Below are 17,748 nucleotides of genomic sequence, written 5' to 3' on the forward strand. Positions count from 1 at the left end.
GGGAATATGTAGCTCTTGATCTAGCTTACTGTTTCAATAGAAGAGAATATCTGTAGCTCAAGATTGAACAGTGAAATCCTTGATGTTCTCAAAGTTTGGTTGTTTACTTGCAGAAGTTTCATAATTAGATAACATCATCAGATCTGGGGAAGATGGAGGTTTGCTCCCTCTTTATATAGTTTACTGATGCCTGATGTTTCTGCTGCTTTATAATCTCAGCACTCTTGAAGCAGGAAAGGTGCCTCACCATTTCAGCCACTCAGGAACTCTGGCTACCTTAACAGAGATGTCTTTGGCAATTAGAGTGGTAAGGCCCATGGTACATAATATGAATAGCACTCATTACGGAGCTTAAAATGGCGTGATTTGGTATCTTTTTGCCCTGGGTTCTGGTACGTGGATTCTTTTGATTCTAGTGAAACTAAAAACCAAATCCTATGAGCTAGAAACCTGTCTGGGACAATGCACTTCAGCTGAAGAACATTTGAAGTGCCTTGCTATTTCGAGCTAAAGTCCACTAGTTCTGTGTCTTGTGCCAGCTTTCCAGCAGGTATTAAATGATCTGCAAAGTTTGCCAAGCCTCATAGAGTCCTGCTGTTTATTCCCAAAATATGAAAAATCACATGGCTGAAAATAATTGGTTGCCACTGAATTTAACTGGCATAATCTGGGTTTGTTCTGGGGGCTGCAAAAATAGAATTGTGGAGCATATGTAACCCCAAAGTTACCCTATAAAATTTCCAAATGTATAATTTTTCAGAAGTGGGCTAAAATACATAATTCTTTACTTTTTCCAGGGGCTAAATGAAAAATAAAATTGGTAGTACATCCCAAGTTTTTCATTAGATTGGGAATATGTATCCTTTTCCAGTTGGGGACATCTTTTGAATTAAGCAATGTGATGGGTCCATTCACAAAGAACCTGCCTTGAGGGACTGATTCATTACAAAACACCTATTTACTGGATATGAATGAACGCCAAATCTCCATTAACCTTTGTGAAGTCTGTGGCATTCCTAAACAATAGGAGATATTAATGTCTGTAAGGCATCCAGAAAGTATCCATGATATCAATCACTCCGAGACATTTTCTCTCCAATTGATTTATTTAGAAACAGATCTGGCATGTCAATGGCAATTTCCCAAAGTGAACATTTTTCATGCATTACACAGAATCCACCTTCTCTCCTCCCTTCTCTCCTCCCACTTCTACACCTCATAAATCTCAAGAACCAATTAACTGCCACTGGAATTTCCTAATATGCCATACAGAATAATCTTGAACTTTTCAACTCCTCCAACTCTCTTAAAAAATGTGGCAGCTGAATTTCAAAACTGACAGGCATCCCCCCTTGAAAACTCTTCCTCCTAAAAGAAAAAAAAAACAGATACAGGGGTTAACACATTGTACTTAACCCCCTCTCCCCCCCCCCCACAAGGACCCTTCGATTTGTGTGGAAAATCCTTATGGAATTGGTTAACCAATTGATCAGCATGAACATCCCAACTCTTTACCCAACTAGCATCTGAGAGGGGGTATCCTTTCCATAAGACCAAATATTGCAATCGGCCACAGTGTAATCTAGAATCAAGAATTTTTTGAATCTCATAATGTGTTTCCCCCTGTATCTTTAACAGTTTAGGAGGAGTGATTGGCGGTGGTCTTATCATTGAGGTAGTAGCTGGTTTTAGTAAACTACAGTGGAATACTGGATGAATTTTCCCCAATATTCAAGGAAGACTTAATTGGACAGTGACCAGATTGATTATCTTTGAAATTGGGAACTGACCCAAGAATTTTGGACCCAGCTTCTTACTGGGCAGTTTCAACATAAGATACTTGGTCGACAAAAATACTTTGTCCCCTACTTTAAAAGGCAGTTTAAGGGATCTATGCTTATCCACCTGTTTTTTATAATTTTTTGCAGCTTCAAAGTTTTTTTTGCATCTTCCCATCCTTTCTTTAATGAGTTCATCCATTCTGTTAGGGACATGGATGAGGGAAATTGTCTAGGTAACTCTGGCATTGGGACAAAATCCATTCCAGGGTCGATTTGGAATGGAGTCAATCCTGTGCTGCTATGTACTGCATTATTGTAAGCAACCTCTGCAAAAGGTAATAACTCAGCCCAATTTTCTTGTTGATAATTTACATAGCATCTAATGTATTGCTCAAACATGGCATTAGCCCTCTCCACTGCTCTGTTACAAGCAGGATGGAAAGCTGAGGATAACCCTTGAGATGAACCAATGGATTTCAAAAATTCCCTCCAAAATTTTGCAGTAAATTGTACCCCTCTGTCTGATATTATTCTACAAGGTACTCCATGTATTCTATAGATATGTTTCATGAACAGCTTTGCAAGTTTTTTCTCAGATAGAAGTCCTTTGCAGGCTATAAAATGGGCCTGTTTAGAGAATAAGTCAATTATAGTCCAAATGATCATATTCCCTTCACTCTTAGGTAATTCAACAATAATTCAACCATTGCAATCTCTTCCCAAGGTTGGGTTGGTTCAGCGACTTGTTGCAGGAGGCCAGTGGGTTTTCCAATTTGGTGTTTCATTGTGGTACAAATTGAGCAACTTTTTACGTAGTCCTCAACATGGGGTTTCATTTTTGGCCACCAGAACTGTAGTGTAGTGTAAATGTAGTGTTTTTAGGAATCTGAAGTGGCCTCCCAGCCGGGATTCATGGCTACACTTTAGTACCAGTAGTCTTAGGGTTGTGGGTACATAAAGCCCTTTCCAAACTAGTCCATCATTCATTGTCAACTCAGTTTGATGGTCCAGGAACCAAGGATCAGTCAATAAGGCCATTTTCAATTCTGCAGTCAGCTTATCTTCCAGGTGTTTGGGGTTGCAGTTGGCTTGGGCTCAAGTGATCACTTGGCCTGCTGATTGAGCATCTGAAATTAAGGTTTGTACTATTTCCTCTCGGTGGCTGTCAAACTGAGGTTTTCTGGACAAAGTGTCTGCCAGTAAGTTTTTCCCTCCGGGGATATATTTAATGTTGAAATTGAATTGCTTGAAATATTGGGCCTAATGGACTTGTTTGGGCAATAATTTCCTAGGCATCTTTAGAGCCTTGAGGTTCTTATGATCAGTCCATACGTCAAAGGCCTCTGGCACCCCTTCTAGAAAATGCCTCCAAGTCAACAAAGCCCATCGTACAGTGAATGCTTCTTTCTCCCAGATCGTCCACCTTTGCTCTGTGTCTGCCAGTTTTTGGGACACATAAGTGCAAGGCATCAGTCGGCCTTGAGAATCCTTTTGCAGCAAAACAGCTGCCACCACTATATCACTTGCAACCGTTTGGACAATAAAAGGCTTGGTCGCTTCTGGGTGCTGGAGTATGGGCTCAGCTGCAAAGAGGCGTTTTAAGGCCTCAAAAGCTTTCTGACAGGCCATAGTCCAAGCCAGGGATTGACGGCTTCAGTTTGGTGGGTGATGGGCCTGTTTTTAATAGCTCTGTCAACGGGAGGGCAACTTCAGCAAAGGACGGAATGAATTGTCTATAGAAGTTGGCAAAACCCAAGAAACTTTGAAGTTGTTTTCGGGTTCTGGGGGGTTGCCGGTCCAGCACTGCTTTCACCTTTCTGGGGTCCATTTCAATCCCCAGGTTGGATATTCAGTAGCCTAAGTAGTCCAGCGACTCCTTGTGGAATTCACATTTTGAGAGTTTCACATATAATTTGGTGGCTAGAAGTTTTTCTAGAAACTGTCAGACCAATTGAACATGTTCTTCCATGATTTCTCTGAAGATAAGGATGTCACCAGGTACATGAGGACCCCCCCCGGTAAAGGTACAGATGTAGCACTTCATTGATGAGCTGCATAAACACTGCAGGAGCCCCCTGAAGTCCGAAAGGCATGACTTTGAATTGGAAGCTACCCAGAGAGCAGTTAAAAGCAGTTTTCCATTCATCTCCCTCTTTGATGCAGACCTGGTAGTAAGCTTCTCTGAGATCTAGCTTGGTGAATACTTTGCCCTTTGGCAGGTGGTTCAATAAGTTCTTCATAAGAGGGACAAGGATACATGTTTTTGACACATATGGCGTTCATGCCTCTAAAGTCAACACACAATCTCAACCCGCCATCTTTCTTCTCTTTGAAGAATACAGGGGCAGCTAATCTTAATTTGGCAGGCTCAATAAAACCTCATTCCAAATTCTGGAGAACTGGTAGCAGAAATTTTGAGTAGTTCGGAGAACCGGCAAATACCATCTCTGACTGGAGATTCTACAGTCTCCTTCCCCTGCCACGCCCACCAAGCCACGCCACAGAACCGGTAGAACCGGAATTATATTAGAAAGGCCTTGCCTGTGAACCAGATGGACAAATGATTAGTTCTGGTCTCAGGATGCTTCCTCTGTTCCATCGGCCCCTGTCCCCATCATAAATACGCATTGGATGGATTGTTTCTCTCTCATTTTTGTTACTCCCTATGCAGGGGTGGGATTCAGCCAGTTTGGACTAGTTTGGATGTTAAATTTACATCTGGTTTGCCAAATCGGTAGTTGAACTGACCAGCTGGCCCTGCCCACCCAGGAGTCTCCACACGGCCCATTTTGGATGCAGATAAATGCAGGGTCCATGCGGAGGCTCTGGGAGGGTGGAAAAACAGCCCTCCTGGAAGTTCCAGTAGGCCATGCCCACCATGGCCACGCCAGTGAACCAGTTGCTGGGATTTTTGAATCCCACCCCTGTCCCTATGGTTGCGGTGAATCCCACACCTGGTTGAATCCCATCCATGGTTGAATCCCACCCCTGTCCCTATGGTTGCAGTGCTGATGGTTAGGGAGGGCCTGGAGTGAGCTCTTTAGTCCTTCTGCAAAGAGCAAGAATGAACTGCACCACTCCGACTGACTTTCCCCAATGTAGGTTACTCATTCACATAAAAACTCTCTTCACGCTTCATCGACTTCATAGTTACACTGCACAGTAGTGACTGTGTGGATAACTCTCCTTTCCAGATTGAATGGAGATAATTGCTGGGGAGTAAGGCCAAAAAAGGGGGGACTTCTTGGAGGTGGGCAAAGGGATATGAAAAGACTATGAATCACCTAGTCCTTTCACAGTGTGCTGGGTTCTAAAATTGAATGTTTTTGCCATAAGATCAGGAGCTTTCAGTGTGCTTTAAGCAGTGAGTTAGAGCTTAAAATACTCAGCTTTATATCTTTATTTTCAAGGGCTTCATTGTGAAGGACTAAGTATTTTCTCTCAACTGTGTTTGACATAAAAGCAATGCCTTTTCTTTTACTGCTTGATTGTTCATAAAAGATTGCTCTTTTTACAGTCCAAAATTAGAAAGAGCCTGGAAGTTAATCTTTTCCAACTATGTAACGAATTTTATTAAAAGTCCTTCATGATTCATAATAGGTCAGAACCCTTTTCATAATGTTTGTTAGTCAGAAAAAATAAGCCTCTCCTACAATGCAGCAAGCTAAATAAGGGTTTAATATTGACAATACAAGGCTGAAAGTTTGATCCCATATCTGTTTTGAATTATGTCCTGCTGGATTATGTAGGGTTGATATAAAAATGAAGAGAGCATCTTCCTGACCCAACAGCCTACATGCTATATGTGCATTCTTCCCTCTGCCCTTTCCATTTAAATGCTGAAATCCTCTCATTCTCCTTTTGCGTGTACAACATTAAACCACAGCTTATTTAATCATGGCTTACTGAATAAACACATTTAGCTAGGTTTACATACAATATAAGCCATGATTGTACCAGTGGTGGAATTCAAAAATTTGTACTACCAGTTCTGTGGGCCTGGCTTGGGGGCGTGGCAGGGAAAGGATACAGCAAAATCTCCATTCTCTCCCCACTCCAGGGGAAGATTATTGCAAAATCCCCATTCTCTCCCCACTAACCTGCTTTCCAGCTCCGTTCTTCTGGGCAGGGCAACAAAAAAAGACCCAGCCGATCAGCTGGATCACAACAACAGCCTATCATATACTAGCAAACCACATCATGGTTTGTCATCAGTTATGGATGGGAAACAAGAGGATTTAGGATTCAAGTCCAAACCTTTATTCAGCCATTCAGTTCCCTGCTGAGCTCTTAGTCATTCCCTGCCAACAAAAAGTAATCATCAGAGATAATAACAGATTGTTTCAACTATCAAAATATACGTAAATGTTCAATTATGTATTACAGTTAGTCCTGACTTACAACTGCTTGTTCAAAGTTATAACAGCACTGAAAAAAAGTTAGTTACAGTCAGTCCTTGAAGCAATAGCAATAGCACTTGGACTTATATACCACTTCACAGTGCTTTACAGCCTTCTCTAAGTGGTTTACAGAGTCAACATATTGCCCCTAACAATTTGGGTCCTCTATTTTATCAACTTTGGGAGGATGGAAAGGCTGGGTCAACCTTGAGCCGTTCAGAATCGAACTCCTGGAGTGAGCAGTGAATTAGCCTGCAGTACTGCATTCTAACCACTGCACCACCATGATTCTTGTAGTTATGATCGTCATAACATCCCCTGGGACCACATGATCAAAATTTGGATGCCTGGCAACCAGCATGTGAAGCATCATGAGATCATGTGACTACAATTTCTGATCTTCCCAGACAGCTTCCAACAAGCAGTGTAAATGGGGGAAGGTAGATGCACTTAACAACTGTATGATTCATTTAAAATTGCAGTGTCTTATTTAATAAAACTGTGGCAAAAAAATAAGTCATAAAATCGGACGTGGATTATTAACAACCACATTGCTTTGCAATAGAAATCCTGATCCCAGTTGAGGTTTTAATTCAAGGACTTCTTGTACCGGGATGATTTTTAAAAAGTGAAAAATTGGAAAGTGATCCAGGACAAGGCACAATCTTGAAATTCAGCAGTTGGTTGTCTGATCGGTATCAGAGCATAAGGCACCAGATTTATTTACAGGTTTCTAATTTTCCTTAACTGCCACAGCCTCCCCTGGAGGACCAGGGCATGGGAATTGCACACACAGCACTACTTGTGTTTTTCCCAAGTCACCCCATTACTATGCTGTGATCACATAAAGATGTATGAATGGTTGGTTTTGCAAGCTATTGAGACTGCATTCTTCAATGTTCATTTCAGGTTATAAGAATGCATCATAGTCAGCACAGGGCACCTGGCCATTAAACACTCTGCTAGCTCCATTCAGTTGCCCAGATTCCACCCCGCAAGAGATGATGGGGTCATTAAAAGATTATGGTGATTGTGAGACATCATAGATGTCATTGGGTCTTTTATTTTAAGTTCAGTCTCATCAATTGTGTGCTATAAGAGAAGATTCATTTCAACAGCAAGAAAGGGTTGCTTTTTCACTCCAGTGCAAGAGTTACTGTTGTGATGGCACCTTTCCTGCCTTTTCAGAAATGCATTAAGTTCCTGGGATAGTTCTGCAGTTTGCATTATTCACAACATGTTTTGTTTTGCTTTCAGGGAGAGGCTGAGATCGTCCCTTACGTGCCGAAGAATGTAATCTCGCAGCTGCCTCATTTGTCAAACTGCATTTTCTTTCTCTCCTCTTCCTATTCTTAGAGGCCAGAGGCAGTTTTGTCTAACAAAAATTAAGTTAGCAGATTTCTGCACTTCTAAATGATTGAGTTTTGCCTGCACAAGAGAAGCTGTCTGGTTCTTTTCTCACATATGGGGCAAATCAGCCTCTCTCTGAGCTCAGCCTTTTAAGACAGTAACCAGAACACTGGCAGGCTCCTTCTGGTGCACAAAATGCCACAGGAATTGACAAGACCTGACTTCCAGGATCCGTTTCATCCCAACCGCCATTTCTGTGGATTCCTTCAGAACCTAAGAAATTGTAACATGTGTCAGCAATAAACCACTGTGAAATAAGGTCTGATTTCCAATTGTTTGGGTAAAAGAAGAAAAGGATGCATCTATTTCTTTAGTTTTCCCCCTGCTTTTGTTTAATCATGTATGATTTTGAGAGGCTCCGATAAATCCTTGCAGTTTTCTTGGCAAGGGTTTCAGAAGAAGTTTGCCATTGCCTCTTTTCTAGGACTGAAAGAAACTGACTGGCCCAAAATCACCCAGCTGGCTTTGTCCATAAGGTTGGACTAGAATTCAAGGACTCCCAAATTCTTGCCAGATGCCTTAACCACGACTGGCCTTAAAGAGGAAAAAAAGAAAAGAAAACTAGATTTGCTGTTTGCCCCAAAATTCTAACACTTGCCTTTGGGAGGCCTGACCATTTAGGTGATGTTGTCAGCACAACCTTTTAGTAGCCCACCAAATGAATACATAAGAGTATTCTGATTGCCATCAGACTGCATGACCTCATGTACATAGGTCAATGTTTCTCAACCTTAGCAACTTTAAGCTGTGTGAATTGCAACTCCCAAAATCCCTCAGCTACCATTGCAAGTTGAATTGAGAGTGACTGTCCAAGGTCACCCAGTGAGTTTCCAGAGTTTAGGCTGGATTAGTAACTTATAATACTTAAGAATGTTCAATGCAACCTAGAAGAAGGTTTTTTACCTTCTTTGTCCAGGTGATCTTGAACCCAATAATTGTGCAACTCTAAGCTTTTTCAAAGAGTGGTCCAAATGAGATGTGAAATTATTTGTATCAAATGTGCATTTTTAATCAAATAGGAATCCTGAGATAGAGCATTGGGCCAAGGTAAGTGTAGAAGGAAAGTAACAAAAAAATCCATTCATATTAATGATTGAAAGACTATGATATTTGGAGTTGGCAAAAGGCCATAAGAAAATGATTATTTCAAGAGTGAATAATGCTGAATTATGAGTTGACAGAGACAATCTTAGGCTGTATCAACTCAACTTCAAATCACCATGATAATTTATTCTATCTTGGTTAAACTCTGATTTGAGTACTATGACCAGTTCTGGCTATTACGCCTTAAGAAGGATTCAGACAAACTAGAATAACCTGGAAAAGTGTTTAAATTACAGGAAGGCAAATTCCAGTTGAATAAAGAGAACATTTCCAAGCAGTTAAGAGCAATTTGACAATGGGACTGATTGAAAGACATGGTGGAATCTCCTGCATTCCTGTTCAAGCAGAGGCTGGATGGCCATTGGTCATGCTTTAATTTGGATTCCTCATCAGAGCAGTGAGTCAGCCTGAGTTATCTAAATGGCCCTTTTAACTCCACAATTCCAGAATTAGTTACAGATCTAAGGATGACCAGCTTTGTTTTGATGTTTTTATTTCAAAATGCTATTGCCCAGCCCGTAAAGTTTAGTTAACAAAATTATTGCCATATCATTCTATGTTGTGCACAGTATTTTATGTAAGCTTTTGTGGTTTAGAATGTGACTTCCAAAAATGAAAGAACTGTCATGCTTGTAAACAAAGGTGATATTCAGCAGTTCTAACCGGTTCTGGAGAACCGGTAGCAGAAATTTTGAGTAGTTTGGAGAACCGGCAAATACAACCTCTGACTGGCCCCGGCCCCATCTATTCTCTGCCTCCTGAGTCTCAGCTGATTGGCTGGGTCTTCTTTTGTTGCCCTGCACAGGAGAACGGAGCTGGAAAGCAGGTTAGTGGGGTGGGAAGGGAATGGGATGTTGCAGTTTATTCCAAGGGCTTCAACAACTCTAAAACAAGGGTGTCAAACTCACAGCATCATGGCAGTGTCACGTACGTATCTGGGCTTTCCCCACTTTCATTAAACTGGGCATGGGCATGGCCAGCGTGTGATGCATCCTGCCTGCAGGCCAGGAATTCGACAGCCCTGCTCCAAAAGGATGCAAATGACCAGCTTTCTGCAAAGAATATAAATCCTCCCATGCCCCACTATCCTGTCAGAGCTGAAGAAGCTTTTTGGATGAGAAGTGAAATGTCTTCAAAAGAAAAAAAATGAAAAAATAAGAAAGTTCAGTTGTCTCCTGAAAAAGCACCCTGGGACAATTGTCATGCTGGCTTTTTTTGAAACTGGAAACCTAGGCTACAAGAACTTGAAATTGCAACGATTTCATTTTGGATGGCATGATAACCTAGAAAGCATGACACAAGTTGTATGCTGGCGTTGGGGTGTGATCTGTACATGTGTCAAAATTGCAGTGTCTGAAATGTAGGTAGCTTAATTAGCTCCACAAATATCTGTTACTAACCAGAATGACAAAAAAAAAGCCAAATAATATTATAATACACATTAACCCTCCTCGCAAACACCTATGGCTAATAATTGGACAAATCTGGAGTGTTTGTGATTGTAGCCGAATGAAGCAACCAGAACTGGAAAAGCAACGATTTGGATCTTGTACTTTCCCAGCTCAGCCTTTCCCAACTTTACACCCATTTAGATCTGCTGTGATTGCATCTTCCAAAAATGCTCAAGGGTAATAGGCTGGATAAACCTGCTATGGTGTCTGCACTCACTACACACAACTCAGCACATGATACACCAGAGGGAATTTTCATAAGACTCAATGGCTGTGTCACCCGAGAATAAGCATGATGAGGCTGCTGCGATACGTCAACATCTATCAGCTGAATTCTTAAACTGAGTTATGGTTTGATTTAAAGACTTTTTTTCCCTGTGAATCCTCTTATAAAATACAAAAAAAGTTTTATTTTGTTTTGATTTTTTTTTAAAAAAAGAAATTTATTGTGGTTATTTTCACCTACTGCTGGACAAGCGTACAAATGTAAATCATTTACATACCAATGTGTTGAGCATTAAATTTATAATCCATCCTTGGTTTTAACATTATCACTGTCCTTTTTAGTGTACAAGTGGGTGAGAAAAAAATATTAAATCATATTCACAGAATATACATGGTCGTGCAATCAAGAAGTCACCAGCTCTAAGCCAGTGGTATGGACACTGTCCCATTCGCTCTACTCCTGCTCCGGAAGTGAACATTTGAATCAGTAATGTCTTCGGCATGCTCTTCGCTTTTCTTCTCTTTTAAATTGTTGATGAATCTCAGTGTAATTTCATCCCATTCCTCAGGAAGAAGCAATAGCAGGAACCCAAGGCAGATGAAGATGGTGGCTCCCAATCTGACAACACTAAAAATCACCTCACGTTTGAGGAGATCAACAGCTACCAGGGGGAAAAAAATGAACAAAGAATGAATAAAAATATCCTTCCTCCAGTTGTCAACCCAATTATGGGGAAGAGAGACAAAAGGGGCAACCATTTTAATAATTTTTCAGTGTATAGGGTCAAAGGTTTCCAACTTAGTGATGTTATTTTTGGATGGTGTCCACAATTATTGCTGGCCACCATCAATCAATGGAAAAACCGACAACATGGCTGCCCTCCCTGAATGTAAGGGTTTCCCCAAGAATTGGAATTCAGCAGAAGAATCTTTCACTGACTTTTTGGTCCCTAATTCAATTTGTTAAAACAATCGTTTTCACTCTCTCACACTGAATCTGTAGTATAGGACACACTGGTATCATCAATTTTGTTCATCTGAAATCACAGCAATGATAGAATATGACAGATGGAATATGGAGCATCCGGGAATTACTAGTTTGAATTAGGATAAAAGTCTGCCTGTCTCACAGAAATCTGTCCTTGCCAATAGCTGATTTGGGGTGACCATTGTGCAATAGGCATTCTGACTTCTTGGAGCTCCAGTTTATGAACATCAGGAGACAGCTTAATAGCTAAGCAAACTATGAAAATCAATTTGGCTGAGGAACAGACGAAACACCATCTCAGCCAGGGCCTAAGGTGATGAGAGGCTGTTACGTCTTACAAGAACTTTAGAGGCTAATGGGCCATGGATCAAAGTCAAAGAAGTAAACAGCCACATGCGTTTTATGTAGTGCTTGGGAATAATTAGTTAAAGCTCGGTTTCTGTCTCCACTAGAATTTGCATATATGCTGAAGAGGTGTATATCTAGTTAACTTCACTCTTAGCATCTCTCAGAATGTTCTCTGCTGGTACTGATTAATTTAGATTCCTTTTGCACTAGGATGGTAATCCCTTCTCTGTGCTATTCCTTGGAAATTTTTTATGAAGAATCTAGCATTTCCTCTGAAGAAGTATACTGGATATCTATTCTAGCAATACAGAAGAAACTAATAAATGCATTTATCTGTATACATTTTTTAAAAAACATTGCAATCCATCATTTGTACCTGCATTGCCAGGAACACTGAGTACTGTCCCAATAGATATTAAGATTGGATATGTAAGCACAACACCAACATTCACCAAAATGTTGAAAGCTATGAAAGAAAAAAGAAAAGGAGAAGTGAAGACATCTCTCACACAATAACTAGATCTCAACCTGCAAGGCTGAAATTAACTCATATAAATCCCAATAAACTTATCCAAACCACCCTCTTTTTATAGTATCCAGCACTTGATCTTCAGATGTATGTGTGTGTGTGTGTGTATTACAAAACGCTGAATTACATACTACCAAATTTGTAACTTCTAAGTAAAAAAGTGGCATTTTAGTACTAAACAGGAGAAACTATTGGTTGGAGGTAGTTAGTACACTAACAGACACGCCACCACTCCCTCTCCAAACCCATCATGAGATGGGCAGTAAATACATTTGATAAATAAATAAACTTTCCTCCTCTAAAATTCTCTCCTATTTGAAAAGATGTCCAGAAATGTATGCAGTTGGATTTAATGAAAAGGCTAGATTTTCTTATAAACTGGCAAAGAGTAAACTAAAATTATCCAAAGATTCTGCTGAAATAAAGTTGAAAGAAGCACTGGGATATTGAAACATTTGCTCAGACACATACCCAGCCAGAGGCCTGCAATTCCACACAGAAAGCCCCACGGCACAGCTGAGAATGGTGACCAGTATTCCACTTTGGTAAAGTACAAAATGACAGGAGTGATGGAAAGGAAAATCAAGTTGAAGAAGCCAAGGGTAGAGATGAAGTGAGCAGCTTCACCGAAGTTGGCAGTTCCCAGAAACATCTTAAACAAAACCTAAGAAGAAAAAAAGGGGAACAATTGAGCATACCACAAGGTGTCTATGGAGAGTCTCAGTCATCCAGGTCATGGTTGCCCCAAAGGTAACTGGACTTTCTTGTTTTTCTTTCTTTCTCTTGAAAAAGCACCCTTGGGACAATACCATGAGGTATATGAAGAAATGCTCTCAGTGGAACCACATGGCAGGGATCCATTGTTGGAAAGTCCAGGTTCAGCTATCCACTTTGACTAAGACTTTGCTTGTAGCTCTGGATTGCTTGGATTTACAAAGACTGATCTTCAGATCCATCTTTGGCCCTACACTTTCTCACTTGTTTCCACAATGATGAATCATTGGATCTTAGGAGGTTAAGAAAAGTGTATGTTTAGGTACGTCATACTGAAGTCCAGGGCTCACTTGCCTGAGACAAAGCCAAGACGAAAGCAACTGAATTACTTTTATCATCTGCAACCTGGTACCAAAGGCTTTGCCAGCTTGGAGTTATTGAAGATGTAAACCAAACCACCTTGAAAACCCAGCAAAGATCTGCTAAAGAATTATGTGACATGCGCATAACAATGCAAAAACAATGTTTTCTCCAACCACCTCAACTTGAAGTGAGTTGTTCTCATCATACTGGTCACTGGGATAATTAAATCTTTAAATATTAAATGTGCTTTTATATAGCATCTAATTTGGGCCTCAGGGTTGGCAACAGCCAAGAGTGTCTGTGATGACCCGGATTGTAACACAAACATAACAAAATCCAAAACGTTAATAAATGTCCTTTAATGCCTCCAACTTGGCCCCACTGTTCAATAATTCTCAGTTGAAGATAAAATTTATTCAAAAATAGTACTTAAAAGAAAGCAATACAGTCCAAACTTAAAGAGCAGATAGAAATAAAAAACCCAAAACAAACAACAATGAAGGAAATTCTACAACAGACCAGGATAAGTAATTACCAACTTCAAAGAGATAACAAGGCACTGTCTGTTGGAAGGATGCCAACCAAGATAACTTCAGCCCAAAATAAAACATGCTTTGCTTCTGGCAACGCTGTGTTTCAACCATCTCTCTTATATACTATTCTCCCCAGCTGTAACCAACGAGGGGGATCAGGACCGCTTCCTCTCTCGTAAGCCAAATTGTTTCCTTCTCTGTTCCCCCCTTCATGTCTTAGGATGAAGAGGGGATGGGCCTGGTTCTTCCTCTGACTGCCCAGCTGGCCTCTTCCCTTCCCAGCCTCCTCCACAACCTCCGGAGCTACACCTCTACTCCCTGTCAGCTGTTCCTCCTCTCCCTCAGCGTCTGACTCTAACAAGGGCATGACAGCGTCTCTTATGCAGTTTATTAAGTTGGCAATGGGCCTACTGAAATGGGATCAACACATGCTGCTGTATTATTTATATTTATATCCTTCTGCCTCTCAGAGGGCTGATGGTTTTATTTGGTGTATTATTTTTACTGATGTAGAGCAGGGATCTCCAAGCAAAGCTGGCTGGGGAATTCTGGGAGTTGAAGTCCACCGGGCTTAAAGTTGCCAAGGTTGGAGACCCCTGATGTAGAGCATTCTGGGCTGTGTGCAAAAGGGGCACACATAGAGTCAATTCATCAGAAGAGCAGGATTTTGGCAACTGTTATTTATAGCTTGCTAATCTCAATGATTGCTTACTGCTGAGTGCTTTTCACAAGCTGTCTCTGAAAAGCCTTCTGAATTTTCAAATGGTATAAGATTGTGGCAAGACTTAGGTGCACAGAAGGCATTTGATAATGTGAATTGGTGATTCATGTTGTTACTGCTGGAACAGATGGGCTTTGCTAGAAAATTTATTCAAGCAATAGAAGCTATATATCATAAGCAAATGGCAAAGGTAATGATAGAGGGAGAACTGACAGACTCTATTGATATAAGAAAAACAACAAGACAAGGGTGCCCACTGTCACCTCTGTTGTTTGTGTTAACTTTGGAAGTGCTAAACAGAAATATTAGAGATGAAAAGAATATAAAAGGGATGAAAATTAAAAAGGAAGAATTTAAGTTGCAAGCATTTGCAGATGATCTGGTTTTTATTCTAGAAGACCCACTAGAAACAGCATCAAAATTGATAGAAAAGATAGAGACATATGGAAAGGTGGATGGTTTGAAAATAAATAAAGATAAGACAAAGATCTTGACAAAGAATATGCTATCAAGACAAAAGGAAGAACTGGCAGACCTATTGAAAATTCAGGTTACAAATAAGATCAAGTACTTGGGATACTTGACAGCAAGATGCAGTACACTAAAAGAAAATAATTATATCAAACTTAAACAGCAGATAGCACTAGATTTGGTGAAATGGGAAAATTTACAACTGTCATTAATAGGGAGAATATCAACAATCAAGATGAATATATTACCCCGAATTTTATATTTGTTCCAAACAATTCCAATTAGGCTTGGAAAAGACTATTTTGAAGATTTAAATAAAACTGTGTTGAAATTTATATGGCAAGGTAAGAAAGTGAGAATAAAGTTAAAACTTTTGCAAGATGCTAGAATAAGAGGAGGATTTGGTTTGCCTAATTGGGAGTTGTATTACCAAGCTACAAATTTGATGTGGGTTAAGGAATGGATAACATTAAGAAATACTAGATTGTTGACATTAGGACACGATCTGTTGTTGGGGTGGCATGCTTTTTTATGGTATAAAGGAACTAAAACACAGGGGTACTTTAGAAGACATTATATACGCGAGTCTCTGTGGTTAAACTGGGAGAAGATTAAAAGACAATGTTATTTGAAAATTCCAGTCTGGTATTGACTATTGAAGCATTTTCTTATCCTATAATATACAAAAAGGAACAAACAGTTAGATATGGTTAAATATTGAGTGAAAAGGGTAAACTTAAATCTATACAAAACTAGAGGAACAAGGTATAAAGATGAATTGGTTTTCATATGCACAAATACATTCAAGGTATGATAAATATTTTAAAACAGAAGGTTTCTATGATAAACTGACTGATTTAGATAAGATTTTGACAGGTACTGATGAAAAGGTGATTTAAAAATTGTATGGATATGTATTAGAAATTAAACTAGAAGAAGAACAAGTTAAAGAAACTATGATTGCCTGGGAGAAGAATTTTGGATATGGGATTGATGGCAAAAATTGTGGTCTCAAAATTATAAAATGACAATGTCAACAGCATATAAAGAAAATTTGTATACGATGTTTTACAGGTGGCATTTTCCCCTGACAAGAATAGCAAGAATGTTCAAGAATAAATCCAAAAAATGTTGGAAATGTCATCAGACACCTGGCTCATATTACCATATGTGGTGGACTTGTGCAGATGCTAAAAAATACTGGACTAAAATCCACACGTGGTTGGCAAAAATGACAAAAAAGCATATAGACTTGAAACCAGAGATATTTTTTTTGGGAATTTTACCTGAAATATATAGTAAAGATTTGAAATACCTGATTGTAAATGTATTAACAGCGGCTAGGATTGTATTTGCTAAAAACTGGAAAAATGAGAAAATACCATCATAGGAGGAAATTATTAAGAAAATATTGGAATGTGCTGAAATGAGCAGATTGACATTTGAAATTAGAGAACAGGATGATAAACAATTTTATAAAGTTTGGGATCTATTCTATCAACGGTTAGACAATAAAGTATAGTAACGAAATATGTAGACTTTTAGAAAATACTAAATATATAAAGATGTATTGTTTTCTTATTATATCTACAAAATGTTTTTAGGATAGATTTGGGATGATAATATGAATTGTCACAAAATAAATTAAGTAAAATATGATTATTTTCCAAAGCATGAATGAATAAAAGTATAGTCAAATGATTGATTAATAATGATACCAATGTATTTAATATTGGATTGAAAATATGAGATCATATACAATGTAATTGTAATTGAAGACTACGAAATGGAAGCACAAAACAATTTGTAAACCAACCGGCACACTGTATGTACATATATGGAAGATGACCTGATGTTTCTATGTTTTTATGTTTTGTTTATGTTTGTTTTAAAAACCAATTAAAAAAAAAAGATTGTGGCAAGACTGTGGAGTCCTTGGTGTTCTCTGAGCTTAGTCATTTGTAGACATTTTATTACCAGACTAGGTACTGGTGTTAAAAAGGAGTGGAATTTGCTCTCTGTTTACATAAAGGAGTTTGCCCTGCCAGTGTTCATAGGAGTGTTGTTTTCTACTGGGTAGTTCCTTGATTAGAGTACAGGAAGCCCTCAATTTATGACCACCATTTGAGCCCTAAATTTGCGTTGCTAAGCGAGACAGTTGTTAAGTTCGTTTTGCTCCATTTTACGACTTCTCTTGCTAGTGAATCTGGCTTTCCCACTGACTTTGCTTGTGAGAAAGTTGCAAAAGATCATCACGTGGCCCCAGGACCCTGCAAGCGACATAATTACATGCCAGTCACCAAGCGTCTCAATTTTGATCACGTGACCATAGGGATGCTACAATGTGAATAACGGCCATACGTCACTTTTTTAAAGTGATGTTATAACTTGTCATGGTCACTAAATCAATGGTTGTAAATTGAGGGCCACCTCCATTGTTTACTGCTGGAGTTAATTCCCTGCTTATATGAGTGTTGACTGCTGCCAAGGTTATAGTGCTTTTGTTTCCTTTTTAGGTTGTTTTATGATCTCCTTTGAATAGTGTATAAATGGGGCTTATCTCTATGTGTCTGTTGATAGCTGGTTTATTTGAATGCCAAGCTTCCAGGAATTCCCTACTGTTTTTGGATTGAGCTTGGTTTCCAAGTGGAAACTATGGTTAAGTTTATCTATGTGTGGTGAAATTAAGGAATGTTCATCATGTCTTCTC

The 17,748-nt window shown here is 39.4% G+C and overlaps 1 protein-coding gene across 2 annotated transcripts in view; it reads right to left on the reverse strand.

Annotated features, from left to right (window-relative positions):
* Positions 1-10,552: 10,552 nt before the first annotated feature.
* Positions 10,553-17,748, reverse strand: part of SLC35F4 (solute carrier family 35 member F4) — a 151,780-nt gene continuing 144,584 nt past the window's right edge. For both annotated transcript variants that reach the window (XM_026698391.2, XM_087922417.1), the window contains exons 6-8: positions 12,708-12,900; positions 12,084-12,173; positions 10,553-11,033 (exon numbers count right to left, since the gene is read on the reverse strand). In XM_026698391.2, coding sequence (XP_026554176.1) covers positions 10,792-11,033; positions 12,084-12,173; positions 12,708-12,900 — 525 coding nt within the window. In that variant the 3' untranslated portion in view covers positions 10,553-10,791. The remainder of the gene's footprint in view (positions 11,034-12,083; positions 12,174-12,707; positions 12,901-17,748) is intronic.

The sequence above is a fragment of the Pseudonaja textilis genome, chromosome 1 (genome assembly GCF_049901715.1).
Source record: "Pseudonaja textilis isolate UNSWEBS1 chromosome 1, rPseTex1.2, whole genome shotgun sequence".
Classification (NCBI taxonomy): Eukaryota; Metazoa; Chordata; class Lepidosauria; order Squamata; family Elapidae; genus Pseudonaja; species Pseudonaja textilis.